Source organism: Lontra canadensis, unplaced genomic scaffold (assembly GCF_010015895.1).
Source record: "Lontra canadensis isolate GAN:19392208 unplaced genomic scaffold, GSC_riverotter_1.0 scaffold2, whole genome shotgun sequence".
In the NCBI taxonomy this organism is placed as follows: domain Eukaryota; kingdom Metazoa; phylum Chordata; class Mammalia; order Carnivora; family Mustelidae; genus Lontra; species Lontra canadensis.
This window is the reverse complement of record NW_022630996.1, coordinates 61,356,540-61,379,969: the sequence shown is the minus strand read 5'-3', so window position 1 is coordinate 61,379,969 and position 23,430 is coordinate 61,356,540. Positions and strand designations below refer to the sequence as shown.

Here is a 23,430-nt window from a genome sequence, read left to right as displayed (position 1 = left end):
AATCCTTCTTTTCCACATAGGGTGAACCCGGTGCCCCTGGTGAAAATGGAACACCAGGTCAAACAGTAAGTATCGATGACTTGATTATAAATCTAAATGTATATCCTCTGTGCAAGCTGGAACTTCTTTCATGTTTTTGCTAATTACCATTTCCCTTGGCATTGTACTCTTTGATACGTTTCTAATAACCTTCTGCATACTTAATTGAAATCCATTACCTTTTAGTTGGAATTAGAACAAGACCTATTTATTTCTAGTGGATTCCTGCGCATGTTAGAAATTGGACAAAGCAAATGATGCCTGTGACATTTCTTAAATTAGCATTGTGGATTTCATTGAAAATATTTCTCCTTCTAGGGAGCCCGTGGGCTTCCTGGTGAGAGAGGACGTGTCGGTGCCCCTGGTCCAGCTGTGAGTGCTTCCGTTTTTGTCCCTTATCCTTTCAAAAATTGTTCTAATAACTGCCACTGAACTTTCCTCTGACTTTGTCTCCTTATTTTCTTCATAGGGTGCCCGTGGAAGTGATGGAAGTGTGGGTCCTGTGGGTCCTGCTGTAAGTTTTGACACTGAAGAATTTGGGAAGGGTTGAGAATTTGGGATGGAAACTATCTTCTTTATTAATTTGTAAAAATAATACCATTTTAGATACCTTACCAAATGTTCTATGTGGTTTCTTAAAGGTTCTATTTATAAGTACTATGGCCTCCAGGGCTCTTCATTGCTATATAAAGTAAAATCTACCTCCCCTTGGATACTTGAATGTATCCCCTTTGGTATTAATGGCAACAGACATTCCATTTTCTCTTTGCCAGGATTAAATAAGATCAAGCCACTCTAAGCCACTTTAATTTTCTGGTCCTGTTGTGTTGTTAACTTGCTGAGAAGCAGTTTCTTACCATATTCTACTTCGGTTTCAGGGTCCTATTGGGTCTGCTGGCCCTCCAGGCTTCCCTGGTGCTCCTGGCCCCAAGGTAAAAACACTGCCAACCATTGTCATTACCTTGATCCATTTCTTACTGTGATGTGAAAGGCAGGCCCTGTGTTTGCAGATAGGAAGCTACACCACAGGTAGCTCAATGAGCGCCCCTTTCAGAATGGATGTAGAATGACCCGTTTTCTCACTTAAAGCTTGATGTGGATCATGTCTCTGTACTTGAGCTCAGGAACATAGATACAGAAGCCAACAAAGAACTTTATTTTATGGGACCCCTCTGGGATATACTCCCAAACTAGTGAGGACTGACTAGCCGAGAACCAGAGTGTCTATCACAGAGAGACAGAGGTAGGTGAAGATGGTAGGTACCCAAGATGGCAGAACAAAGCCAGGAAAATAGGAACCCCAGTCCAAATCTGTGGTACCAAACGAGATGAGGGAAATGACTGCAGTTCCGAAGAAAGTTCATGGAACTTGGGGGCTTAAAAATGGAAATATGCTGTTTAATTATCTGCAGACCAATGCCTTGGTGTCATTCCCTCTTTTAGGGTGAACTCGGACCTGTTGGTAACCCTGGTCCTGCTGGTCCTGCGGGTCCCCGTGGTGAAGTGGGTCTTCCAGGTGTCTCTGGCCCCGTTGGACCTCCTGTAAGTAGCCACCATCATCAGCCTCATAGAGTGGAAGCAGGCAGAAGGAGTGAAGGTGGGGTCAAAGAACAGAAACACTCCCATTGACTGATGACCTCCTCTTCTCTTCTTCCTCACAGGGCAACCCTGGAGCCAATGGCCTGACTGGTGCTAAAGGAGCTGCTGTGAGTATCTGGCCACCCTGGGCCACTCTGCTTTTAGGCGCACTTGGGTGCACGCCCCCTCGTCTGCCCAGCGCCTCAGGACCCACCACGCCACATTGTCTCCACAGGGCCTGCCCGGTGTTGCTGGCGCTCCCGGCCTCCCTGGACCCCGTGGAATTCCTGGCCCTGTTGGCGCTGCTGGTGCTACTGGGGCCAGAGGACTAGTGGTAAGTGGTCATGGCTGCAGCTCCCATCATCTTGAAAGGCCAACTCGGCTGTCCTTTTGTCACTATCTCAACTTCTTGCGGTCTTCACATTTTTGTTTTTTTTCTTTCCTGAGCATTTTTAGTGTGTATTACTTCTGTGAGTGCCTGTACATGTCTGGTCTGTCTATGTGTCTGTGTGTGTCTCTCTCTCACACACACACCCCTCCTGCTATCCTGGAACACTCCCCAGAGGTCAGTGAGGTAGATTTCTATATTGCTCTTGTCTGTTCAGTGAAGCCAGTCCCCTGTCAGCTATTTGAATGTGAACCTGGACACACATTTCTCTTTATCTTGATCCATAAATATTCCAAGATGTTTGTCTGTGAGAGAGCTGTGACACCTGTTTTTCCTTTGACCGCCATTTTGTATTGAACCCTAGGGTGAGCCTGGTCCAGCTGGTTCCAAAGGAGAGAGTGGCAACAAGGGTGAACCTGTAAGTAGTTCTATGACCGAATTTTATGGATTTATTACTTGTTCAATCTAAAAAGTCATACTTTTACTTTAAAAAAAAATGATTACTTTTTCTCTGGCTAGATATGACATAAAAATGATTTTTCCTATTCTCTCCTCTTTTGCTTTTCTCATGAAACAGGGCTCTGCTGGGCCCCAAGGTCCTCCTGGTCCCAGTGGTGAAGAAGGAAAGAGAGGCCCCAATGGTGAAGCTGGATCCGCTGGCCCCTCTGGACCTCCTGGGCTGAGAGTAGGTTCCAGATGCTCTTGACACCGATTTACCAGCGGGATCTGAGGACACCCTTTCATTGGGAATTGGTCAGAACCACTGAGTGCATTTTCTAGACAAGGGGAGCATCTGCTTTCCATCTCCTTTATTAAATCAGTGACTCTCAGTTTGGTCTGGAAACAATGCTGACCTACTTTTGTAGAATGCCTCCTCTACACATTCCTTTGAGGTTTGGGTGAAGTTTTCTGGCTTGGTTTTTTTGTTTGTATCTCTCCCTTCAGGGCATCAAGATTTCTTGCATGCAAGCCATGTCTCAGTAAACACTGCCCTATGGGATTCCGGGGTTTTTCCCAATCCTTCCTGTTTCATGTACTTTCTTACAGGGAAGTCCTGGTTCCCGTGGTCTTCCTGGAGCTGATGGCAGAGCTGGTGTCATGGTAAGCTGTCCATTACTCACTCCTGGAGAAGGAATTTGATGCTTCTTTTGGTGGGGCTGTCATTGGATTTAGCATCCTCCCCTCTCCCTTCTGTTGAATAGGGTCCTCCCGGCCCTCGTGGTGCAACTGGCCCTGCTGGTGTCCGAGGTCCCAGTGGAGATTCTGGTCGCCCTGGAGAGCCTGGCCTCATGGGACCCCGAGTAAGTTTCAGATTGATTTGGAGCAAGTCATACCTGGCACTGTTTCCTTTTTGAAAGGAATGATTAATATTAGAAGACAAAAAAAAAAAAAAAAAAAAAGAATCATCCAAAGTAAATCTGTTAGTAGATTTGCTGATGGTTGCCTTTTTAATTTAACTTTATCAAAGCCCAGAGATATTTTTATGAATTTGATTAGTTCATCAATTTCTTATTTATTACTTGATCCAATGGTTGTGAGGTTTTTTGAAGAGTAGATTTATTTTAATATACCCAAATTAGGTTGGTTCTCCTATCAGCATGAATCTTTTATCTCAATTTGTGAGTTTTATATAAGGTGTCCATGAAACGTATTAGGACTATACATTATCAGTGTATTAGATTCATAAGTGAAATCATTTTTCCAGCAATCACAAAATGCTTTAATGTATTCAACATCACACTAGCCATGGAGAAATGACCTTTAGATTCGTAGACACTCTAATCCATAGCAATAGAGTGATGTTTTTTTTGCCTCCATTATCTCTTATGGGTGAATATCATCTGTAATTGTACCATAAACAAGTAATAAAGACACCAAATGTAGCAATAAAAAAATCCACTTTGAAAATTGCTTGCTGAAAGTATTTGTTTTTCTACTATGAGGTAAAGAACATGATACATTTTGCCCATATAGTATGTTGCTTCCCAGTTTCTTGAGCTCTCCATAAATGAATTCGTTGCACTAAACTCCAATGAAAGGAAAGGTATAAAAAAAAAACTGAGAGAAGAAAGATTTCAGAGCTCTTTTCATACCTCCCAGCTAGTGGCTAATACCCCTAATGGTTTACCCTAGGCAACAAACGAAAAGTCGGGGGTGGGGTGAGGGGAAGCGCTTTTGTGAGGTTTTCGTAAATTGGAGCCTCGAGTATGTAAGTTGAAGAGCCGACATGAAAGCATCCTTATTTACTTTATAGGGTTTTCCTGGTGCCCCTGGAAATATTGGCCCAGCTGGTAAAGAAGGTCCCATGGTAAGAATTGCTCATTTTCCATTATATTTTCAAGGACACTTCTTGCACTCTTATCAAGTCTATTCTGTGGCTTATTTATACATGAACACACTGAAAATAAATATCAGCCACATACATCATCTGGGAATGCAAAGTAATAGATTGTAATTATGGAGTCCAGATGAATGCCGGACGGGAAGGAGGGAAGGGAAAAAAAAACATGGCAGGGAAAATTGAAGAGGGTGACGAGGGTCTGGAAAGGGAGGGGAAGGAGGGAATTGGGTACATCTGAGATTGACTTGGCTGTGTGTGTACTGACATCCTATTTAGAAAAGGAAAATGGATTCATAATTCATTGACACTTTATACCAGGAAGGTCTGTGCGTTGCGAGGATGATTCTGTTTCTTCCTACGGGAGCATCCCCGGCTTGAGGTCGGGAGACCGCAGTCGATGCTGAGTGAACTTTAAATAAACTCTGCTTTCAGGGCCTCCCTGGTATTGATGGCAGGCCGGGACCGATCGGCCCAGCTGGAGCAAGAGGAGAGCCTGGCAACATCGGATTCCCTGGACCCAAAGGCCCCACTGTAAGCACAGCACACCCTCTTCCGTCGGCACGTTCACCAAATCCCGGGCTCCCGGCTGCCATCCGTCCACTCCACCTCAAGGGCGGGGTGTCCCTTTCACCACAAGAACACTGCAAGCCCCTTAGCACAGTGGCAGCCGCTCTCCAGGGTATCACTGCACACCTGATGGGGATCCGCCTCCAGAGCTTGCACCCCTGCGGACGCAGGTTGGCCTCATTGCACTTGGGAGTTGCGAGATGGTGGGACGTGCCCTAGCGGACAGAATTCAAAGACTAGGAACCTAAGAAAAGAAAAGCAAGCAAGAAATTAACCTTTCAGAATCGTCGTGGTTAATTTGACATTGTGTCCTTTTTTTAAATGTTTATTCTAGGGTGATCCTGGCAAACCCGGTGAGAAAGGTCATGCTGGCCTTGCTGGTGCACGGGTAGGTGCTGACTTCACGTATCTGCCCACGTAGCTTTCCCTCTGGAAACACGTGTCCTCCGAGGCCATCTGATAGAATTCTGTCCTTGTCTTTTCAAAATGGCATCCCCAGAGATCCTTTTACAGTCCCAGAATATCTTTTTTCTTTTTCGACCACACTTATAAGGCAGTGGAGCGCCAACAAATCAGAATGTGTATTAGGTCAAAATTATTTATGGGCGCATTTGATTTTTATTTAATCTATGATTAAAAAGCTATGCAGATGCTAGTAGCATTCTCAGGCCTTCATAAATTGCCCTCCATCCGTGGACTTCCCACAAGCCATACCAAAAGTTGGCATTTGGGCATGGGACCCACAGTGAGTCGTGCTAAGATGGGACATGTTGAGAAAGTAATGCATGAGGCTTCGAGTCTTCTTAAACTCACAGGTAATGCTGTACCTCTCTGTGACCTATTGTAGGGGGCTCCAGGTCCTGATGGAAACAATGGTGCTCAGGGGCCTCCTGGGCCACAAGTGAGTATTTCTCCCATTCTCGTCCTTTGCTGCCCCAAATGAAGCTAGTCCTCCCAAATGACCGTCTCCTTTTTCCTGTGCAAAAGTTGTCTGGGCAGACAGCAATGGTGCTATACATCTCTACTTAGGCCCTCTTTACTATTACTTTCAGGGTGTCCAAGGTGGAAAAGGTGAACAAGGTCCCGCTGGTCCTCCAGGCTTCCAGGTAAGTCAACAGAGACAAACAGAATATTGCCTTTGCTCATACTAGCTGGTTGTAAATCCCCAGAGCACACCCCCAGCACAGAGCATGATTTCAGAACTGAAGTAAAGAAGGCTCCACCTTTTCAAGGCAAACTTTTATGTAATTCTTTAATAACCTAGAATAGTTCATGATCGTGTCGATATCAGATAGCGTCCAGATAAAAACAATTATTCGCAAATCCTCTGAATAGAGTCACAAGATTGAGATTTGTGGTTTTTTTCATCTAGGGTCTGCCTGGCCCCGCAGGTACAGCTGGTGAAGTTGGCAAACCAGGAGAAAGGGTGAGTAAAACAGGGGATAGCAGGCTCACGGAAATTTGGGACTTCTCCCCCCGCCCCCACCCCAGGGAACTTGCAGGACTGCACTGCAATTATAATATGCAAAAAGAAACTTCGTATTTCATATGTTAATGATAGTGTTCTACTTACATTGGTACTTTGGAGAGAATAAACCCAGTTACTCGCACTGTCTTGGAATAACAACTCCTTTGTTTTAAAGACTGAATGAAACACTGCATTATGAAAGGAAAATATATCAATGAATATTCCATTTAATAGCCTTACTTTTTGTCTTATTCTTGGTAATGTTAAAATGCAAATTATTTCCTTTCCCATAGTGAAAAAGTAAATGCACTGCTTTTCCACCAAACTAGACCCTGAAAAATTGCATTTAATGTTTTTCTTGGCATTCAGACATGACACTGCTAGCCACAATCAGGGCAGGAGTTCTGAGTCATTTTCTCTGGTAATTGTGATGAATGTGCCTCAATTCAGTTACATTCTGTGGCCTGGTCTCCTTTGTCAACAGTGGGGCACATTAAGGAGACAGCTGGTCAGTAATAAAGGAGATACACTTGGGTATACGATTAACTAGGTAATGTGCAGAATATGATCATTTCTATTAAGAAAGCAGTCTGTTATATAACGAAAAATAGGCAATGTCTGATATTCATCATTATTTATCATATTATAAAATGAGATAATTTGTTTTAAAGTAATTAAGTAATGGAAACTTAAATTTTCTGATACCAGGTTCTTGCATAGAAATATCTTTGATATCAGTGGAATTCTCACTTTTTGTATCTGTCCATATACGACTGAAAATTCTCTTGTTCCTAATAGCCCTGTACTTTTACACACTCAGGGAGCTAGAGCCTAGCTGGCTTTGTTTGGCTATTTCAAAAGCTATCTAAATATCTTAATCATAAGTGGATTTCAAGAACATCGATACATTTCATGATTTATTTCTATATCATATTCTGCTTAGGGTCTCCCTGGTGAATTTGGTCTCCCTGGTCCTGCTGGCCCAAGAGTAAGTATTATTTAATTTACTTTCATAAACTTCAGTCAATGTATTTTTAAAATAAGTAGTGCTTTCTCTTAAAAGCTATTGACCTTGCAACAAGTTCCTGACACTCTTCTGTACTCAAACATAATCTGTAGAGAACATTTGATTTCTAAATTGAAAGTAGACTTTTTAATTTAATTACTCCTATTTCACAGCCCCAAACCACACAGTTCTAAGAAACATAAATGAGCTAATATATGTATTCTATTCAGTAATTTATATAGACAAGTTATATTTATGAAAGTGGCTCAAACTGAGCCAAGGAAAAGTAATATCCTACTAAGATTTTAAGTCACTTTTGCAATGTGCATTGATGTTCAAAGTCTAAAGCTGAAATCATGAATCAGCTCTTATTTAAAAAAAATAGATTTAATTTCTGTGTGGTCATTAGAATAACTGGAATGATGAGTTTGCCCCAACCATAATTATAACAAGGGCCTTTGAAACAGTTGCAATGTGGACTGCATACATGTTAAATATTCTGGCCCGTGGAGTACCCTGTCATGGTGGTGCTGACATGCAATTGGGACAAATGTAGATTGACAGGTAGAGAGATTGATATACACATGCAGATACACATACACATGTAAATCCTGTTAAATATTTTTAACTGTTACACTGCTAATGCATAAGATTACAAAAGGGAGAGTGGTTATAAGTATATCTAATCCTATCTACACCTAGCATTGCTCTGCTAAAATGACACAGTCTTTCCCTAGGACTACCATGCATAACCAGCATTTATTTTTACATATGGATCTATTACAAAAAAACAAAAACAAAAAAAAATGAGTTCCAAGGTTGAATATTCTAGAAGAAAAACATTTAGGAGTTGTAGCCCCCGAACATTAAAGCCGAATGACACTTTAGAGATTATCTCATCCCCTCCATTCATTTTGCTAGTAGAGAAATTAAGGGAAAGTAGTTATAATTTTATAATGGCAGAAACAGGATTCAAAAGCTTAAAAAGTAAGAACTCTGGTGTGTAAAATGGAATCTCTGAAAGCGATGAAGAGTGCAACAGTTTAATTTCTCTCTCTCTCTCTCTCTGTCTCTCTCTCTCTCTCGCAGGGGGAGCGTGGCCCCCCTGGGGAAAGTGGTGCTGTTGGTCCTTCTGGTCCTATTGGAAGCCGAGGTCCTTCTGGACCTCCTGGGCCCGATGGAAATAAGGTAAAATTTTCTGTTCTCTATTGCTGCTTTGGCCCACTATGCTCTAGAATAACGAGATCATTTACAACAGGAAATGAATTGTTTTTCAGGGTTTTTTTTTAAATTTCCTACTCTGTAATGATTTCCATCTCAGTAAATGACAATCTGATTCCAGTGGACCTGAATTAGTGTAAAGGAAGGGAAGTCCCAGTGTTCTACAGACATGAATGAGTTAGTATGGTTCTTACTCTCACGTCATCATGCTGCTAATACTTGGATTTTAATCTAGAAACATCACAAACAATTGGACACTATTTTTAAGAACAAAGTTTCACCTTCTACTTCAGAGAGAAAAATTTCCAGAGGTAGTCTAAGTTTTCATGATAAGAGAGGTAAAAATTGGACAATTCGTTCATCTCCCAGACAGAAGCCTGACAAGCTTGGTTTCAAACCGGAATCTGGTTTACATTTTAAAATAGGTGGAATGACACGTTTCTAAAAAATGGATTACTTTGACCACAATAAAGAGAAGGCAATTCCTGTGACTCCTGATTCCTACCTATGGAGTGGGGGAGCAAAGATCAGTTGCAAAAAGCTATTTGGGGAGGTGGAAGGATATTAGAAAAAAAGCTAAGAGGGAGAGAGGACACAGGAAAGAAAATGGTCCAGAGGATAGTACTCTCGGTTTTCTCTTAGAAGTTGGTCAATAGGTCTGAAGTACATGGAACTGTAGGGTTTTTATATAAAGTGGGAGCTTGTACTCTCCACTCTTAAAGAGATTCAAATGTAAACATCTCCCCAGCTGACAAGGTTTCTCTCCATATCGCCTGCGTGGGCTGAGCAACTTATCCTTGAGAAAGGTTTGTGGGCCAACATTTTTCACTCTGCACGTCCTATTGTCTGGGCCTCCTCTTTTCCATGGCTGCCTGCCTGCCTGAAGAGGACCAGGAGCAGGTTACAGAAAGCTCACGGCCACCCACTCCCACTTCTCCTCAGTCACCGCGTCATTAATAGCGTCTCCGTCTCCCGCGGTTACAGCCTCCCTGCTTTTCAATAGCCCTCCTTTGTGTCTCTAAGCAGGCAAGAATGCGACCTATTAAATGTTGAAATTGGAATCCTTCAAGAGTTCGAGTTTCATTTTCTTCTCTTGCCGCTGACATAATTGATTTCACGTGTGTTTGATTCCAGGGCGAGCCTGGTGTGCTGGGTGCTCCGGGCACGGCGGGTCCGTCTGGTCCCGGTGGGCTTCCAGGAGAGAGGGGCGCTGCCGGCGTCCCTGGAGGCAAGGGAGAAAAGGTACCCTCTCACTGTTGCACCTTAACACGTGCTGTTGAGGAACTCGAGCCAAGCAGGCCACCCAGGGCTGCCCGGTTTTTTTTGTTTTGTTTTGTTTTTTTTAAAACAGTTCCTGGGAGGTGGTCTGCTAGAGTTTTGAGACCTATCTCTACACATTTCTCTCTGCCACCTAGCACCTACGCATTTCTAAACTCACTAATCTGGCAAAATTCCTTGCTACCATGGAATTTCACGCAAACAGATGGTGTTGAGTAATACATGAGGCTCATTTTAATGCCACTAACAATAATGCCTCATCCTGCCCTAATTAATGGGAAGACGCTATATTGAACAGCTGTCAGCCGTGCTGCTGCATTAGTTACGCCGTAAGAGCGATCGGGCACCAAGGCCCATTGTGATGTCGCCTTAGAATTCTGTCCACGTGAATGTGTACCTTGCTTGATTATGCTGCAGGGGAGTGTATGGAAATTAGAAAAGAATATATTTCACGATAATCTGGAGAGGGCCCTGAATTATTTTTCCCTCACATTTTTTCTTCCCCTCATTCAACAACCTAGAGAAGGGTAGGGACTCAAGACGTGACTAAATGTTATAGGACTAGAGGTGTGTGGGATCTTCTGTAAAAGCACTGCGGATTCGTTTTGATCCAAAAATTGGGCCGGAAAACCAAAAGTTGCTCTTGCTTCATACTTTCAGGGTGAAACTGGTCTCAGAGGTGAAGTTGGTAACCCAGGCCGAGATGGTGCCCGTGTGAGTAGAGTGTTGTTGTTTGTACTCAGACTGTTGTTGTGTTTCCATTTCATTCGGTTTGAGTTGAGCAGCTTTCCAAGACAGAACTGACAAAAGGAGGATCTGGGTTTAGTAAGAATCTTCCTTTCCTTCCTGGATCTATATACTGTAGGATCATTTAACATGTTCCAAAAGAAAGATTAAACAGAACTTATCCCTTTGAAAAGCATAACCTGAATGACTTTCTACCTTCCTCAGTGTTAACTCTACTGAGTACAAACTATAAACCAATAGCTCTAGGTTTAATAGAACATTAAGTGATTATTATAGGACTTTGGAAAAAGACCAGGAACACCTGCATTTTAAGAAGCCAGAACCTCACACAAGGTGCCATTTATTCAAATATGTGGCCTAAGAATTTTTCCCTCCAAGAGCTGCCCCCGTGATTAGCTGTTAATGCCAATGGAGAGGCCAAAGATCATGCCACGGAGGGATGATAACCCTGCCTGGAGAGTTGGCAACATGGCTCTTCCAGGCCATTGGCTACCTTGGTTCTTCTCCTCACTCCCTCAGAGCCGACACCTCCCTCTGGCACACTGAAAATCGTCCTTTCTCTGAATCCCCTAGCCCTGGCGGTTTCAAACAAGGCTGCTCATTGGCTGCTCTCCGGGAAGCCTGACAAGAGCAGCAAGTTCAGATCTCCCCAATTCCTAACGTGCCCTTGACTTCCACATTCCTGTCACCTTGATCACTGGGGTACTTTCCTCCCGAGAGCTGCTTCTAATGGTTTGGATAATTAGAACTGAAGTGCATCAAAAGCTTTCTCCATGTCCACCCTGAGTGTGCAGTGAAAGCATTCGGTCACGGTCTGAGCACAGCAAGGGGAAATGGCAGGGGTCACCTTTGATGGCCTAGGGGTATAATTAATAAGATTTGTTTCTTTTCGGTGCTAGGGTGCTCCTGGTGCTGTAGGTGCCCCTGGTCCCGCGGGAGCCACTGGTGACCGGGTAAGCATGCATTCTCATGGAGTCACGGCTCTGGGAGCCACTAGCAGCATCGACAGGTTTGCTGCCTGCCCCCGCCCTAGAGAGCCCCCGCAACTCATTTTTATGGCTTGGTATAGAGCCTACTTATTTAAAAACCTATCTGTTGTGATGGGGCCACAGGAAACAAATGCTGTGTGTTTAAAGTTCTCTTTCCCTTCCTCTACATGTGCCAGCTATCTGATCTATACTTTAATCCCTATCATTTGTTTTAAAGACTTTCCCCATTGCCCATTAACAATATCCTAATGCACTGAGCCTCCTTAAAGCCTTCAATTGTAAAAAATCAATAAAATACATAGTGTGCCCATTTCACATTGAACAGTCCACTTAAAATAGACCTTATTTATTGTACTGCACAGATTGCAGCAAATAGATCAGCTCTGTGTCCATCTAAAAATTAAAATGTCCTCCTCCTCATATTGTGGGCACTGATTTATAGTGTTTTTGCAAGTGTATGACCAATACCACTTCCCCCCAAAATGAATACAATATTAAGCACAGTAAGAATCCATTTTATTTTACTTCCTGAGATGTGGTTTTCTCTTCGGACACAACTGAAAATTCTGTTCTCTATCACCGGTCCCTCTCCTTACTGCCTCTGTGAGCACTGATGTGACAAACTCCTCTTTGATCCCATTATAGGGTGAAGCCGGTCCTGCTGGTCCTGCTGGTCCTGCTGGTCCTCGAGGTAGCCCTGTAAGTGGAAACCTGGGTCATCCGGGACACTCATAACTTTTAGACCTTAATAAACCTAAGATTGCTGTGCTATTCTTAATATCCCTTCCCCCCACCCAGGGTGAACGTGGTGAGGTCGGTCCCGCTGGCCCCAATGGATTTGCTGGTCCTGCTGTGAGTATCCTAGGACGCAACTTAATCTGAAAACATCCTCAAGCTGGCACGTAGAGTGAGCTGGGACACCCGGACACAACTCTTCCTCTCTAACAGGGTGCTGCTGGTCAACCTGGAGCTAAAGGAGAGCGAGGAACCAAAGGGCCCAAGGGTGAAAACGGTCCTGTTGGTCCCACAGGCCCTGTCGGATCCGCTGGCCCCTCTGTAAGTTGAATTCACTGTACTCTACATGGCCTGTGTCATTACCCATGAACTCTTACAATTCAGCATAGATCAATCAAGCGCTTGCTGTGTACCAGGAACATACTGGATAGATGATGATTTAAAAAATAAGAATTAACATTTGCATTCCACTTTATACTTTGTAAAGTTTCATAAACATCATCCCCTCTTACTTCTTTAGTATAACCCATGAGGGTGGTCGAACTGAAGCAAGGACGTTTATTTCATGACACAGATGATCATCATTTTTAATTTCTGAATTTGTCTCTAATAGACATGGGAATGATTACCTTTGCAGAAAAAAGCAACATTTATAGGAAATGTCTTGTGATTGGACCCCATGTCTTTCTGGTTTGTTTCCATTTAGGGTCCAAATGGTCCCCCTGGTCCTGCTGGAAGTCGTGGTGATGGCGGTCCCCCTGTGAGTATTTCAAGGGACTCTGATAACATGTCTTTCTTTAGAATCTATTAAAAACAACTTGAAAGTTCGGAGATTTTTGGTTAATTGTGAACTATACTCAGGAGACTCTTGAGATCCAGGTTCACTTTTTTCAGAGGAATTCTGATACTGAAGTTAGATGGTGGGTTACTAATCCCAACTAGAACTCCTGCAGTGCATGTTGCTACCGCCTCACCTGAGGTAATAACCAAAGTTAACCCCAGTTGTTGAATTGTGAAATGGGTAAAAATAATTTCTCTGGTACCCCCTGTCCTTTTGCTGATGCCCCCCCTTCTCCTGCCTGACCATGCTCTTTCTCTGACCTGCCCAGTGCTGTTACACTGACCCCTTCAGGACCCGAACCTCCCTAGGAATGAGCTGCACTCACTCTTTCCTGCTCTCACTGGACCACAGTTAATACTCTTGGTTTTGCTCTTGTACCTTCCTCTGGAAACAAAAGTACTTCCCCAGTGTTCATTTCTTTCGTACCCAGCCAGGTGGCTAAGATAGCATGGTATAAGACATTACACATCAATGTGTAATAATGGCATGGTGTCTTGTCTTCTGGTTCTTAGAAGCGTCAGGTTATATGGTAGCATTTCAAAAAAGACCATCAGAGCCTTAATGCAAAATACGAGTGTTGTGACAGGGGCGCGCTGCTGGGAGAGAGGTGCAGACATGGAGGTCTTCGGAGTCCTTGTTAAATAATACCCTGTATGAGGCTGCCCTACGTGCTCCTTGGTCCATCCTCGGTCACGTGTATTAAGGATTGGCCAGAGGAGAAATTGCCGTCTTACCCAAATCCCTAGAGTTGGTGTTGATTGTAGAACTTCAATGTGCTTGCTTCTTAGGGTGCTACTGGCTTCCCTGGTGCTGCTGGACGGACTGGTCCTCCTGGGCCCTCTGTAAGTAAATCACTTCAAAATATGTCATTTACTCTAGCCAAAAGGCCTTGTTTCTAGTAGGAAACTGGCAAGAAACTCTCTGGAAACCTGCTACTAATATTTTGCTATTACTTTTCTGGTCTGAAATCAGTTTTCCTGAAACATTAAGGCAAACCCATCACAGATTATATTTTATAAGATCAGCTTAAGAGGCTTTTATTCATGTGAACACAAGTCCCCTTTTAGGGGCATGGTCTCTTCATTAAAAATAAAAAAACAGAACAGTTTTAGTCACATATCAGATATTTCTATATCTAATTACCCTTTATGGCCAACATTCTGCCTCCGTTGTTAAGGTATAATTGTTCCTGAATTTAAAGGTGGTTTGGCCTCTAATTTAATTCTGATTCAGACTCTCCTGTCAGGACTCAAGAGAATTTAATTAATTACCAAGGATTAAGTCTTCCGGTTAAGGTTTCAGGGAAAAAAAATAGCAAAGATGTTGATTTCTTGGAATCCTTTTACAGGTTCATAACAGAAAAATCTTCATTCCCTGTAGGCATTTAATTAAACCTAGTTGAGAGCATATCTGATTCCTCAATTATGAACAAAATGCCAGTATTGGTTTTCTTCAAAAAGAAATGAGCAGAGTCCTCCCAAACCCAAAGTCCCATTCATTTACGACCCACTCATCTCACTCTCCAGAGTTCTCATTCCAAGATGCCAGAGGCCCAGTAGCACAGCATTTCTTCTCCTCACAGACATTTGCCATAGCCTCGAACGCAATTAGTCACCTTCTCACAGCCTCGGGAGGAGGAGGACAGGGAGTTGCCTCTCTCCTTTAGAGGGAATGTGACAGAGCCTCAGCAGAGCCCCGGGATGGCCAGGATATCATTTTGTCGCTTTCAGCTATTTGCATCTTCCTCTGTAGAACTTCAGCAGCTCTCTCCTGGGTCTGCGACCATTAACAGAATAAATGACTCGGTCATTTGCTCACAGGGTATCACTGGCCCTCCTGGTCCCCCTGGTGCTGCTGGTAAAGAAGGACTCCGTGGGCCTCGGGGTGACCAAGGTCCAGTTGGCCGAACGGGAGAAACCGGTGCACATGGTCCCCCCGGCTTTGCCGGCGAGAAGGGTCCCTCTGGAGAGCCTGGTACCGCTGTAAGTGATTTCAAGCTCTTCTCTGGTAATACCTCGTACTGAATTACAGTAAAGCCTTTACGCAGATCTTCAGGTGGCGTGTATCTGTTGATGAGTACGGCAGGCTTTCATGTAGAGCTCAGTCAAGCCAGGAAATCTGTCCAGCACACACTGAGCTGTCAGAGCTCTGGCAGTTGCTTAGAAGGCACTAGATGGGGATGACGATAAATGAAGGAACTCACTGTTTGATCAGAATGGCACCTCACTGTTCCTGGGATTAGAACAGAATCCCACTGCCATGGCCATCCTATTGTAAACGAATCCATCTCCGTAAGCTACCAATGTCTTAAACACGCTACGTCTGGTATTATCGTTACTCTGAAATGTGCCTTTACGAGACTGGGTTCAGTTAGAGGCCAAGGTCAAAACTTGCTTCTTGGCATAGATTCTGTAAAAACTCTATTGCACCACCCCGGATGGCTTCATTAATCTCAGTCACATTTTTCACTCTTGTCCCATTGGTCTCAGGGAGGAACCAGGTACAAAGAAATATACTTGCCAAGCCAACCTGTATTACCACCTCGTGGCTCCCCAGTGATAGTATTTTCCCTCTTTTTCAGGGCCCTCCTGGCACCCCAGGTCCTCAAGGGCTCCTTGGTGCTCCTGGCATTCTGGGTCTCCCAGGCTCTCGAGGTGAACGTGGTCTACCAGGTGTTTCTGGATCTGTGGTGAGTGTTTGACACCATTCTTCTTCTCATTAACATAATAAAAGATTTTAAAAGCTGCCACTTCAGATGTGACAGATTGATCACTGAATAACTCCACTTAAGATTTTTTATTCATGGCATTTTCTTTATACAGATCACATGTCACTTATCTGAGAAGCTTTAATACCACCTTCCTTAGACACACGCTATAAAGATACAGCTTAACATTATGCAGAATGATTTTTGTTCTTTTTACATGCTTAAGAACTATATAAGCTCTAATTGCATTTACTCCTCTGCAGCATGAAATGCTGGCATCATTTATCCTGTAGGAAGAATGAAACTCTGAAGTTCTGAATCATTCCATTAAATCTGATACATGACAGCAACTAGGAATCCTCTCATCTCCATAAACTTTCTCAACTTTGTGAATTCATTTCATTGGCAATATCAGATGCAACCAGGCTCACCTAGTATGGGGCGACATTCCAAAATTACACGAAACTGGCCTTCTGAGTGTGGAGGGCGAGGGGAACACGAATGATGCTTCTTGCCATCCTGTGGCCCATTCCCTCACTGCACTTTCTCTTTTCCAGCCGGTATCTCCTAGCCGGGATTGTGCTGGGAGGGTGAGATTTGCGCTCAGTCCAACAAGAGGAATGTTTTGTCTTCTTTGCCTCTAGGGTGAACCTGGACCTCTCGGCATTGCTGGTCCACCTGGGGCTCGTGGTCCCCCTGGGGCTGTGGGTGCACCTGGAGTCAACGGCGCTCCTGGTGAAGCTGGTCGTGATGTGAGTCTAACATGCGGTCTGGACAATCAAACTCAGCTGTGTTCCGCTGTGCACAGCTTCATGTCCTCAGCTGAGTTTCTCTTGTTCCAAGTCTCTGAACAAGATGGTCTGTTTCTCCATGATATCTATGTGTCGTGACCATTCCTGCTATTGAAAATATGAAAAATTACTTGGGCTGGGGGGTTGGGGGATGGCTCTTTAAAACACGTCTCAGAAAACAGGCCTGGCAAGTTCTAATTGGCAGGTCCAACTCTAGGTCTGACTGGCGGTTCACTATGGAGCACCGGGAGGGATGAAGATAGGGGAGCTGAACTCTAGGGGCTGGTGAGGTAAAGAGCCTCCCTGAGCACCTTAACTGGTGTGGTATCTTCACAGGGCAACCCTGGGAATGATGGTCCCCCAGGCCGTGACGGTCAACCTGGACACAAGGTCAGCACACCTCTTTGTCTTTCTCCAATTTAAAAGTGACTAGAATCCAGGCCAGCTGGATACTAAACTTCACTTTGCTTCTGATAGGGAGAGCGCGGTTACCCTGGCAACATTGGTTCCGTCGGCGCTGTGGGCGCACCTGGTCCTCATGGCCCTGTGGGTCCCACTGGCAAACATGGAAACCGCGGTGAACCTGTAAGTTCGTAAATACCAGTCTCTTGGTGCTGTCCTCTTTGGAGGCTTCACTCTGACCTCCCCACACTCGGGAACTGTGGGGCTTTAGCCGGGGGAGGGGGGTGGTGGGAGGGATTGGGCTTGGCTGACAAGTTCGGTTTTGCTTCTCCAATTTGCAGGGTCCTGCTGGTTCTGTGGGTCCTGTCGGTGCTGCTGGTCCAAGAGGTCCTAGTGTAAGTACATGGTGAAAATTTCTTCACAGATTAACATTTAAGGAAACTCAGTCCAGACTGTCCATGAAAAAAAATAAATAATGTATAGGCTAGATTTCATATTTTTCAAAAAATTCAGTCCATGTAGAGAATTGCTACAACTAGCTTCTAGGTCTCTTCTATTCCAGATCTCCTCTGCCTGTTTGTATTAAATAATCACAAAAATCCAGCCACTTAAGGGAGGGCTCAACTAAAGCAGATCAGGGGAATGGATGGCTGTAACACTCATATGGTTCTCAACCCTCTGCATGTTTTGAGTTTGCTCTGTAAACAGATTAAGCAATGTTTGTGGGAAAGTGTCATTTTCAAAGGAAGGTAAATTGTCTCTGTCTACCTTTTTCTTTGCAGGGCCCACAAGGCGTTCGAGGTGATAAGGGAGAGCCTGGTGATAAGGGGCCCAGAGGTCTTCCTGGCTTAAAGGGACACAATGGACTACAAGGTCTTCCTGGTCTTGCTGTAAGTAGAGTGTACCCTTCCTGCATGTATGCGGGTCTTAAATGATCTTCCTCAAATTTTCACTGCTCTCGCTCTAAAATGAACTCCTATCCACTTCCCTTTCTCTGGCTGACTTCATCTCACAGAGATAATGCTATTTCATCCCAACACAAAAAGGTGCGGGTTAGAGGAGATCGAAATATACATATATTAAAATCTCCTGGCAACAATGTCCTTCAACCCCACTTAAAATAAATATAATTAGAGGAATGACTAATATGGCACAGCTGAAATAGCTTGTAGAAAAAAAATATAATTGAATATAATAGACATAATGGGAGAAAAGAGCCCCATTTTACATTTTCAATTTTCTCAATCCAGAGTCCATTGAAACTAAAGTTTTCCATTCAATTTAAAAAAAAAAAAAAAAAAACCTGTTTGTCGACATGTGTTCTGAAAGTGTGATTTTTCCTGTCCTCTCTTTCAAGGGTCAACATGGCGATCAAGGTGCACCTGGTTCTGTGGGTCCTGCCGGTCCTAGGGTAGGTCAACCTAAAAGACCTTGGTCTCTGAAACTGAGCTTATGGCAGGGAGGGAGCCCCAGGCTTCTCCTTCCTTGTGGGGTTTTTACTGACTCACTCAGACTTGGTGTCCTTCTTCCCTAGGGCCCTGCTGGTCCTTCCGGCCCCGCTGGCAAAGACGGCCGCACTGGACATCCTGGTACAGTCGGACCTGCTGGCATCCGTGGCTCTCAGGGGAGCCAAGGTCCTGCTGTAAGTACTGTTCCATGAAATAATAGAGAGCATCACGGGCCTGAGGAATATTCTCTTCAGACTAGCCCAAGACGGCTGTGACCACACATTGAAGTAGTTCCCCCCCTTCCATATGTTTAGTTCTAAACTGTGTAAAGATCATACTGAAGGAGCTGTACGGTCCCTGCAAGTATGCCTGGGATCAAGTTACTCTTTTTTACTTATTAGAATGTGTTTGTGTGTAACACTCAGCTGGAAATTTGCTGTCACTGACATCTCTCACTATGACCAAATATGAAACCTCCTCTTTCTTGCTCTCACCTTTGCAGGGCCCTCCTGGTCCCCCCGGTCCTCCTGGCCCTCCCGGCCCAAGTGGTGGTGGCTATGACTTTGGTTACGAAGGGGACTTCTACAGGGCTGACCAGCCTCGCTCACCACCTTCTCTCAGACCCAAGGATTATGAAGTTGATGCTACTCTGAAATCCCTCAACAACCAGATCGAGACTCTTCTTACCCCTGAAGGCTCAAGGAAGAACCCAGCTCGCACATGCCGTGACTTGAGACTCAGCCACCCAGAGTGGAGCAGCGGTAAGTCAGGATGTCCAAGCCAGACCGGCCCTTCTCACGAGCTGGGCTTTGCAAAGTCTGTTCCCATGGACATTTACAGTGAAAAATTTTGGAGTAAAAATTGCATTATCTGGAATCATACCTAATTAATAAAGCCTTTTCCTCTCCCAGCCAGCACCCAGTCCCAGGCTCCTCTTCATATATATTTTTGCCTTTTTTGTGGTAATACACTCTGATTTGATTTTTCATGGAGGAGAGGAGAGGAGGAACTGTCTAATCTTAAAAATAGCTATCCTCTTCCTCTTAAATGTGGGCACACAGTGTTATTTATGGGAATTAAAATCTTTCTCTACTAATTATTAGAACCTATGCTCTAGTCAAGGAGAGGCTTTCTGAGCTGGGTTTTTTTTTTTTTAAAGGTTACTACTGGATTGACCCTAACCAAGGATGCACTATGGATGCTATCAAAGTATACTGTGATTTCTCTACTGGTGAAACCTGCATCCAGGCTCAACCTGAAAACATCCCAGTCAAGAACTGGTACAGAAATTCCAAGGTCAAGAAGCACACCTGGTTAGGAGAAACTATCAATGGTGGTACCCAGGTGAGGAATCTTACAAACACTCCTTCTCTAACTAAATAATATTAAAGTTGTTCACTTTTTAATGATCTGCATTTTAATCCTTTACCAAAATGGGGTTATTAAAAAGAACCTGCTCTCTTCTTGGGTTTTGGTTCTGTGCTGGACTGCACACTAAAGATGGAGTGACTGGACATATCCAGACAATCTAAAGTTATTATTCAAATTGGACTTACCTGATAATCATTGGAGAAACTAATGCCATTCAGCACGAGGAAGTGCCAGCCTGCACACTACATATGCCCATGCCTGTGTAGTCTCAGGACATGTGCTCTTCTGAATTTTTAATCAAATGATTTCACCAACTTTATTGAATGCCTACTGGTGGGAATCAGAAAGAGGTCTGACTCTGTCTCCTTGCTCTCTTATTCTAAAGAAGAAACGTACACATAAAGGCTTATCTAAAACAGGTGCCTTTTTGAGATCATCTTGCCTCAGCCTGGTAGTTGCTGTGTGCCTTCTAGGGAACTAATATTGCACAGACAAGGGAATTGAGTTTCCTTTGTAGAAACATCTTTTCCCCAAGGTTCAGATCGGAGTCCATCATTCCTCCCTACAGCAGCCTTTTTTTCCCCATCTCTTTTTTGACTCTTAGTATCTGAGTCCCTCTCCACTTAACTAGCATTTCTTATTCTCTGTAGTTTGAATATAACACTGAAGGAGTAACCACCAAGGAAATGGCCACTCAACTCGCCTTCATGCGCCTCCTGGCCAACCATGCCTCTCAGAACATCACCTACCACTGCAAGAACAGCATTGCCTACATGGATGAGGAGACTGGCAACCTGAAAAAGGCTGTCATTCTGCAAGGTTCCAATGATGTTGAACTGGTTGCCGAGGGCAACAGCAGGTTCACCTACAATGTGCTTGCGGACGGCTGCTCTGTAAGTCATAGCAACATCTGGGGAAAGGGGGGGCTGCAGTTCTAGCTCAGACCACTGCATGAACAGGTGAAGGAGAGACCTACCTTATTCAATCCATTTTCGTAAGTGTATTTATTTAAATTCAGATGGCAAGTCCAGAGGAATTCTTATCAGATCTTGCCTTCGGAAATTCTCTGAAAAGCTGAACTACATACCATGGCCGCGCATTAGCAGTTTTTCTTTAAACATGAGTTTGTTAAATGATGAGGGCTTCCTGGAACTTAAAATTACTTGAGGTTAAAAGGTCCCAAGGTATAATTTGTAGTGATATGCATGTTATTTGACTTAAGTATTGTCTGCATATAATTTGTCTCTATACTGTGCTATACATTGAAGAAAAATTAAAATTTACTCACAACATACCCACCCAGCTCTCCCTACCAAGACACACACCCCTCAAAAATGATACTGTAGCCATAAACCACTTGGAATATGTAAAAACACCCCTGCTGCTTCTGTTTCAAAGATGAACATGGTGATCTGGGATACACTTCATAATGAACACGCCCAAAAGTGGTTCTTAACTATCTCTATAGTGCTACTTTATACACACACACACACACACACACACACATATTTATATATACACACATATGTATATATATAAATACATGTTACATAACCACACATATATATACATATTTTTTATATATTCATATACATTTTTTTCTTTTTCAAACAGAAAAAGACGAATGAATGGAGAAAGACAATCATTGAATACAAAACAAATAAGCCATCCCGCCTGCCTATCCTTGATATTGCACCTTTGGACATCGGTGGTGCCGACCAAGAATTCAGGGTGGACGTTGGCCCAGTCTGTTTCAAATAAATGAACTCAACCTAAATTAAAAAAAGAAAAGAAATCTGAAAAAACTTTCTCTCTTTGCCATTTCTTTTTCTTCTTTTCTTAACTGAGAGCTGAGTCCTTCCATTTCCGCTGCACATCTACTTGCTTAAATTGTGGGCAAAAGAGAAGGAGGAGGATCGATCAGAGCATAGTGCAATATGATTTCATTCATTCCCTCCCCCACCCCCCCCAAAAAAAAGATTTGGAATTTTTTTTCAACACTCTTACAACCTGTTGTGGAAAATGTCAACCTTTGTAAGAAAACCAAAATAAAAACTGAAAAATAAAAACCATGAACATTTGCACCACTTGTGGCTTTTGAATATCTTCCACAGAGGGAAGTTAAAAACCCAAACTTCCAAAGGTTTGAAACTACCTCAAAACACTGTCCTGTGAGTGTGATCCACATCATTAGGTGCTGACCTAGACGGAGATGAGCTGAGGTACTTGTTTTGTTTTGTTCAGAATACAAAGGTGCTAATAGTATTTCAGATACTTGAAGACCGTTGATGGTGCTAGAAGAATTTGAGAAGAAATAATCCTCTGTAATGAGTTGTATTGTGTATTCTTTTTTCATCTGATTTAGCATCAGTATTTTACATCTTGTTCCCAAATAAAAGTATGCAGATTACTTGCCCAACCTTGTCCTCTTCTTTAAATTCAGCATTTGTTCTTTGCCAGTCTCATTTTCATCCTCTCCCGTGGTACCAAAAAGAAGCCTTGTTTCTCGGACAAGCAGAAAAATTAAATTGTACACACTATTTTGTATATGTGAGATGTTTAAATAAATTGTGAAAAAAATGAAATAAAGCATGTTTGGTTTTCCAAAAGAAAATATCGAGTAGAATTCCTTGCTTCAATGCTCTTTGTAATATAAATAATGGATTATAGCATCTCTACCAGCCATTAGACTGAGTGTTTCTCATTAGGTAGAAACTACGCAAAAAAGGCAATTTGGTACAGTAGAAAGAGCAGAGAGGAAGGACCCAGGAGATCTGAACTCCAGTTGTGACTACAATTGTGGCTGAGTGACCTCGACCACTTCACCTTTCTCTGTCTCAGTTCCTTACCTATAAAATGGGGGGAGATTCCCTCTCCGAACTATAAAACATTTGCCTTACTCAAAATACTAAGACTTAAGCAAATGGTATTGCAGACCTAAGTTTATTTCACGTGGAGATCCACAGAACCTTCTGGTTTGTTATCTGTTAAGCACTTTGAAACAGTGGCTGAAAGTTGGTCTATGTACAATTAATACTATTAACTAAAACAGTTTCAAATATTCAGTAACAATGCCATACACTAAAATCTGATGCAAGTGAGTACAATGCCTGTGAGGAGGTAATGTGTGTGCCGTCAATCAGCAGAGACAGCTGTGGATAATAGTACCATGAACACCTACCTGCCAAATCAAGTTCATTTTCCTCCCCTGCACCTTTCAGTGACATCTTTAATACACTTAAACATAGTAATGTGTCAAGTAAAATGTTAAGATTCATTTAGAGCTTATTTCCTGTTGCAGAACATAATTGTGATTGTAATATTTGCCTCCTGAAGTAAGTCATCTCAAGATTCAATTAATTTCAAAAGCAAAAGACTGAACATGGTGAAAACCTACCATCAGCTCTAAAAAGTCAGCAAGGTCTACTAACCAAATGGTAACTTCAGATTATGGTCTGCCCACCACCCGAATTGGAACACAGGGATGCTTTTTAAAAAGCAGATTCCTAGTTC

At 43.3% G+C, this 23,430-nt stretch overlaps 1 protein-coding gene across 1 annotated transcript in view; it reads left to right on the top strand.

Annotated features, from left to right (window-relative positions):
- The window catches only part of COL1A2 (collagen type I alpha 2 chain), a 35,175-nt gene extending 13,177 nt beyond the window's left edge, over nucleotides 1-21,998 (top strand). Inside the window, exons 13-52 of the mRNA XM_032874973.1 lie at nucleotides 21-65; nucleotides 358-411; nucleotides 509-553; nucleotides 918-971; nucleotides 1,483-1,581; nucleotides 1,701-1,745; nucleotides 1,853-1,951; nucleotides 2,370-2,423; nucleotides 2,583-2,690; nucleotides 3,053-3,106; nucleotides 3,208-3,306; nucleotides 4,260-4,313; nucleotides 4,779-4,877; nucleotides 5,248-5,301; nucleotides 5,761-5,814; nucleotides 5,966-6,019; nucleotides 6,286-6,339; nucleotides 7,325-7,369; nucleotides 8,477-8,575; nucleotides 9,743-9,850; nucleotides 10,547-10,600; nucleotides 11,533-11,586; nucleotides 12,268-12,321; nucleotides 12,421-12,474; nucleotides 12,571-12,678; nucleotides 13,064-13,117; nucleotides 13,987-14,040; nucleotides 15,019-15,180; nucleotides 15,780-15,887; nucleotides 16,550-16,657; nucleotides 17,033-17,086; nucleotides 17,174-17,281; nucleotides 17,440-17,493; nucleotides 17,881-17,988; nucleotides 18,456-18,509; nucleotides 18,633-18,740; nucleotides 19,049-19,307; nucleotides 19,706-19,890; nucleotides 20,568-20,810; nucleotides 21,532-21,998. Of these exons, the coding sequence (XP_032730864.1) occupies nucleotides 21-65; nucleotides 358-411; nucleotides 509-553; nucleotides 918-971; nucleotides 1,483-1,581; nucleotides 1,701-1,745; nucleotides 1,853-1,951; nucleotides 2,370-2,423; nucleotides 2,583-2,690; nucleotides 3,053-3,106; nucleotides 3,208-3,306; nucleotides 4,260-4,313; nucleotides 4,779-4,877; nucleotides 5,248-5,301; nucleotides 5,761-5,814; nucleotides 5,966-6,019; nucleotides 6,286-6,339; nucleotides 7,325-7,369; nucleotides 8,477-8,575; nucleotides 9,743-9,850; nucleotides 10,547-10,600; nucleotides 11,533-11,586; nucleotides 12,268-12,321; nucleotides 12,421-12,474; nucleotides 12,571-12,678; nucleotides 13,064-13,117; nucleotides 13,987-14,040; nucleotides 15,019-15,180; nucleotides 15,780-15,887; nucleotides 16,550-16,657; nucleotides 17,033-17,086; nucleotides 17,174-17,281; nucleotides 17,440-17,493; nucleotides 17,881-17,988; nucleotides 18,456-18,509; nucleotides 18,633-18,740; nucleotides 19,049-19,307; nucleotides 19,706-19,890; nucleotides 20,568-20,810; nucleotides 21,532-21,678 (3,507 nt within the window). The 3' untranslated portion in view covers nucleotides 21,679-21,998. The remainder of the gene's footprint in view (nucleotides 1-20; nucleotides 66-357; nucleotides 412-508; nucleotides 554-917; nucleotides 972-1,482; nucleotides 1,582-1,700; nucleotides 1,746-1,852; nucleotides 1,952-2,369; nucleotides 2,424-2,582; nucleotides 2,691-3,052; nucleotides 3,107-3,207; nucleotides 3,307-4,259; nucleotides 4,314-4,778; nucleotides 4,878-5,247; nucleotides 5,302-5,760; nucleotides 5,815-5,965; nucleotides 6,020-6,285; nucleotides 6,340-7,324; nucleotides 7,370-8,476; nucleotides 8,576-9,742; nucleotides 9,851-10,546; nucleotides 10,601-11,532; nucleotides 11,587-12,267; nucleotides 12,322-12,420; nucleotides 12,475-12,570; nucleotides 12,679-13,063; nucleotides 13,118-13,986; nucleotides 14,041-15,018; nucleotides 15,181-15,779; nucleotides 15,888-16,549; nucleotides 16,658-17,032; nucleotides 17,087-17,173; nucleotides 17,282-17,439; nucleotides 17,494-17,880; nucleotides 17,989-18,455; nucleotides 18,510-18,632; nucleotides 18,741-19,048; nucleotides 19,308-19,705; nucleotides 19,891-20,567; nucleotides 20,811-21,531) is intronic.
- Nucleotides 21,999-23,430: the final 1,432 nt, after the last annotated feature.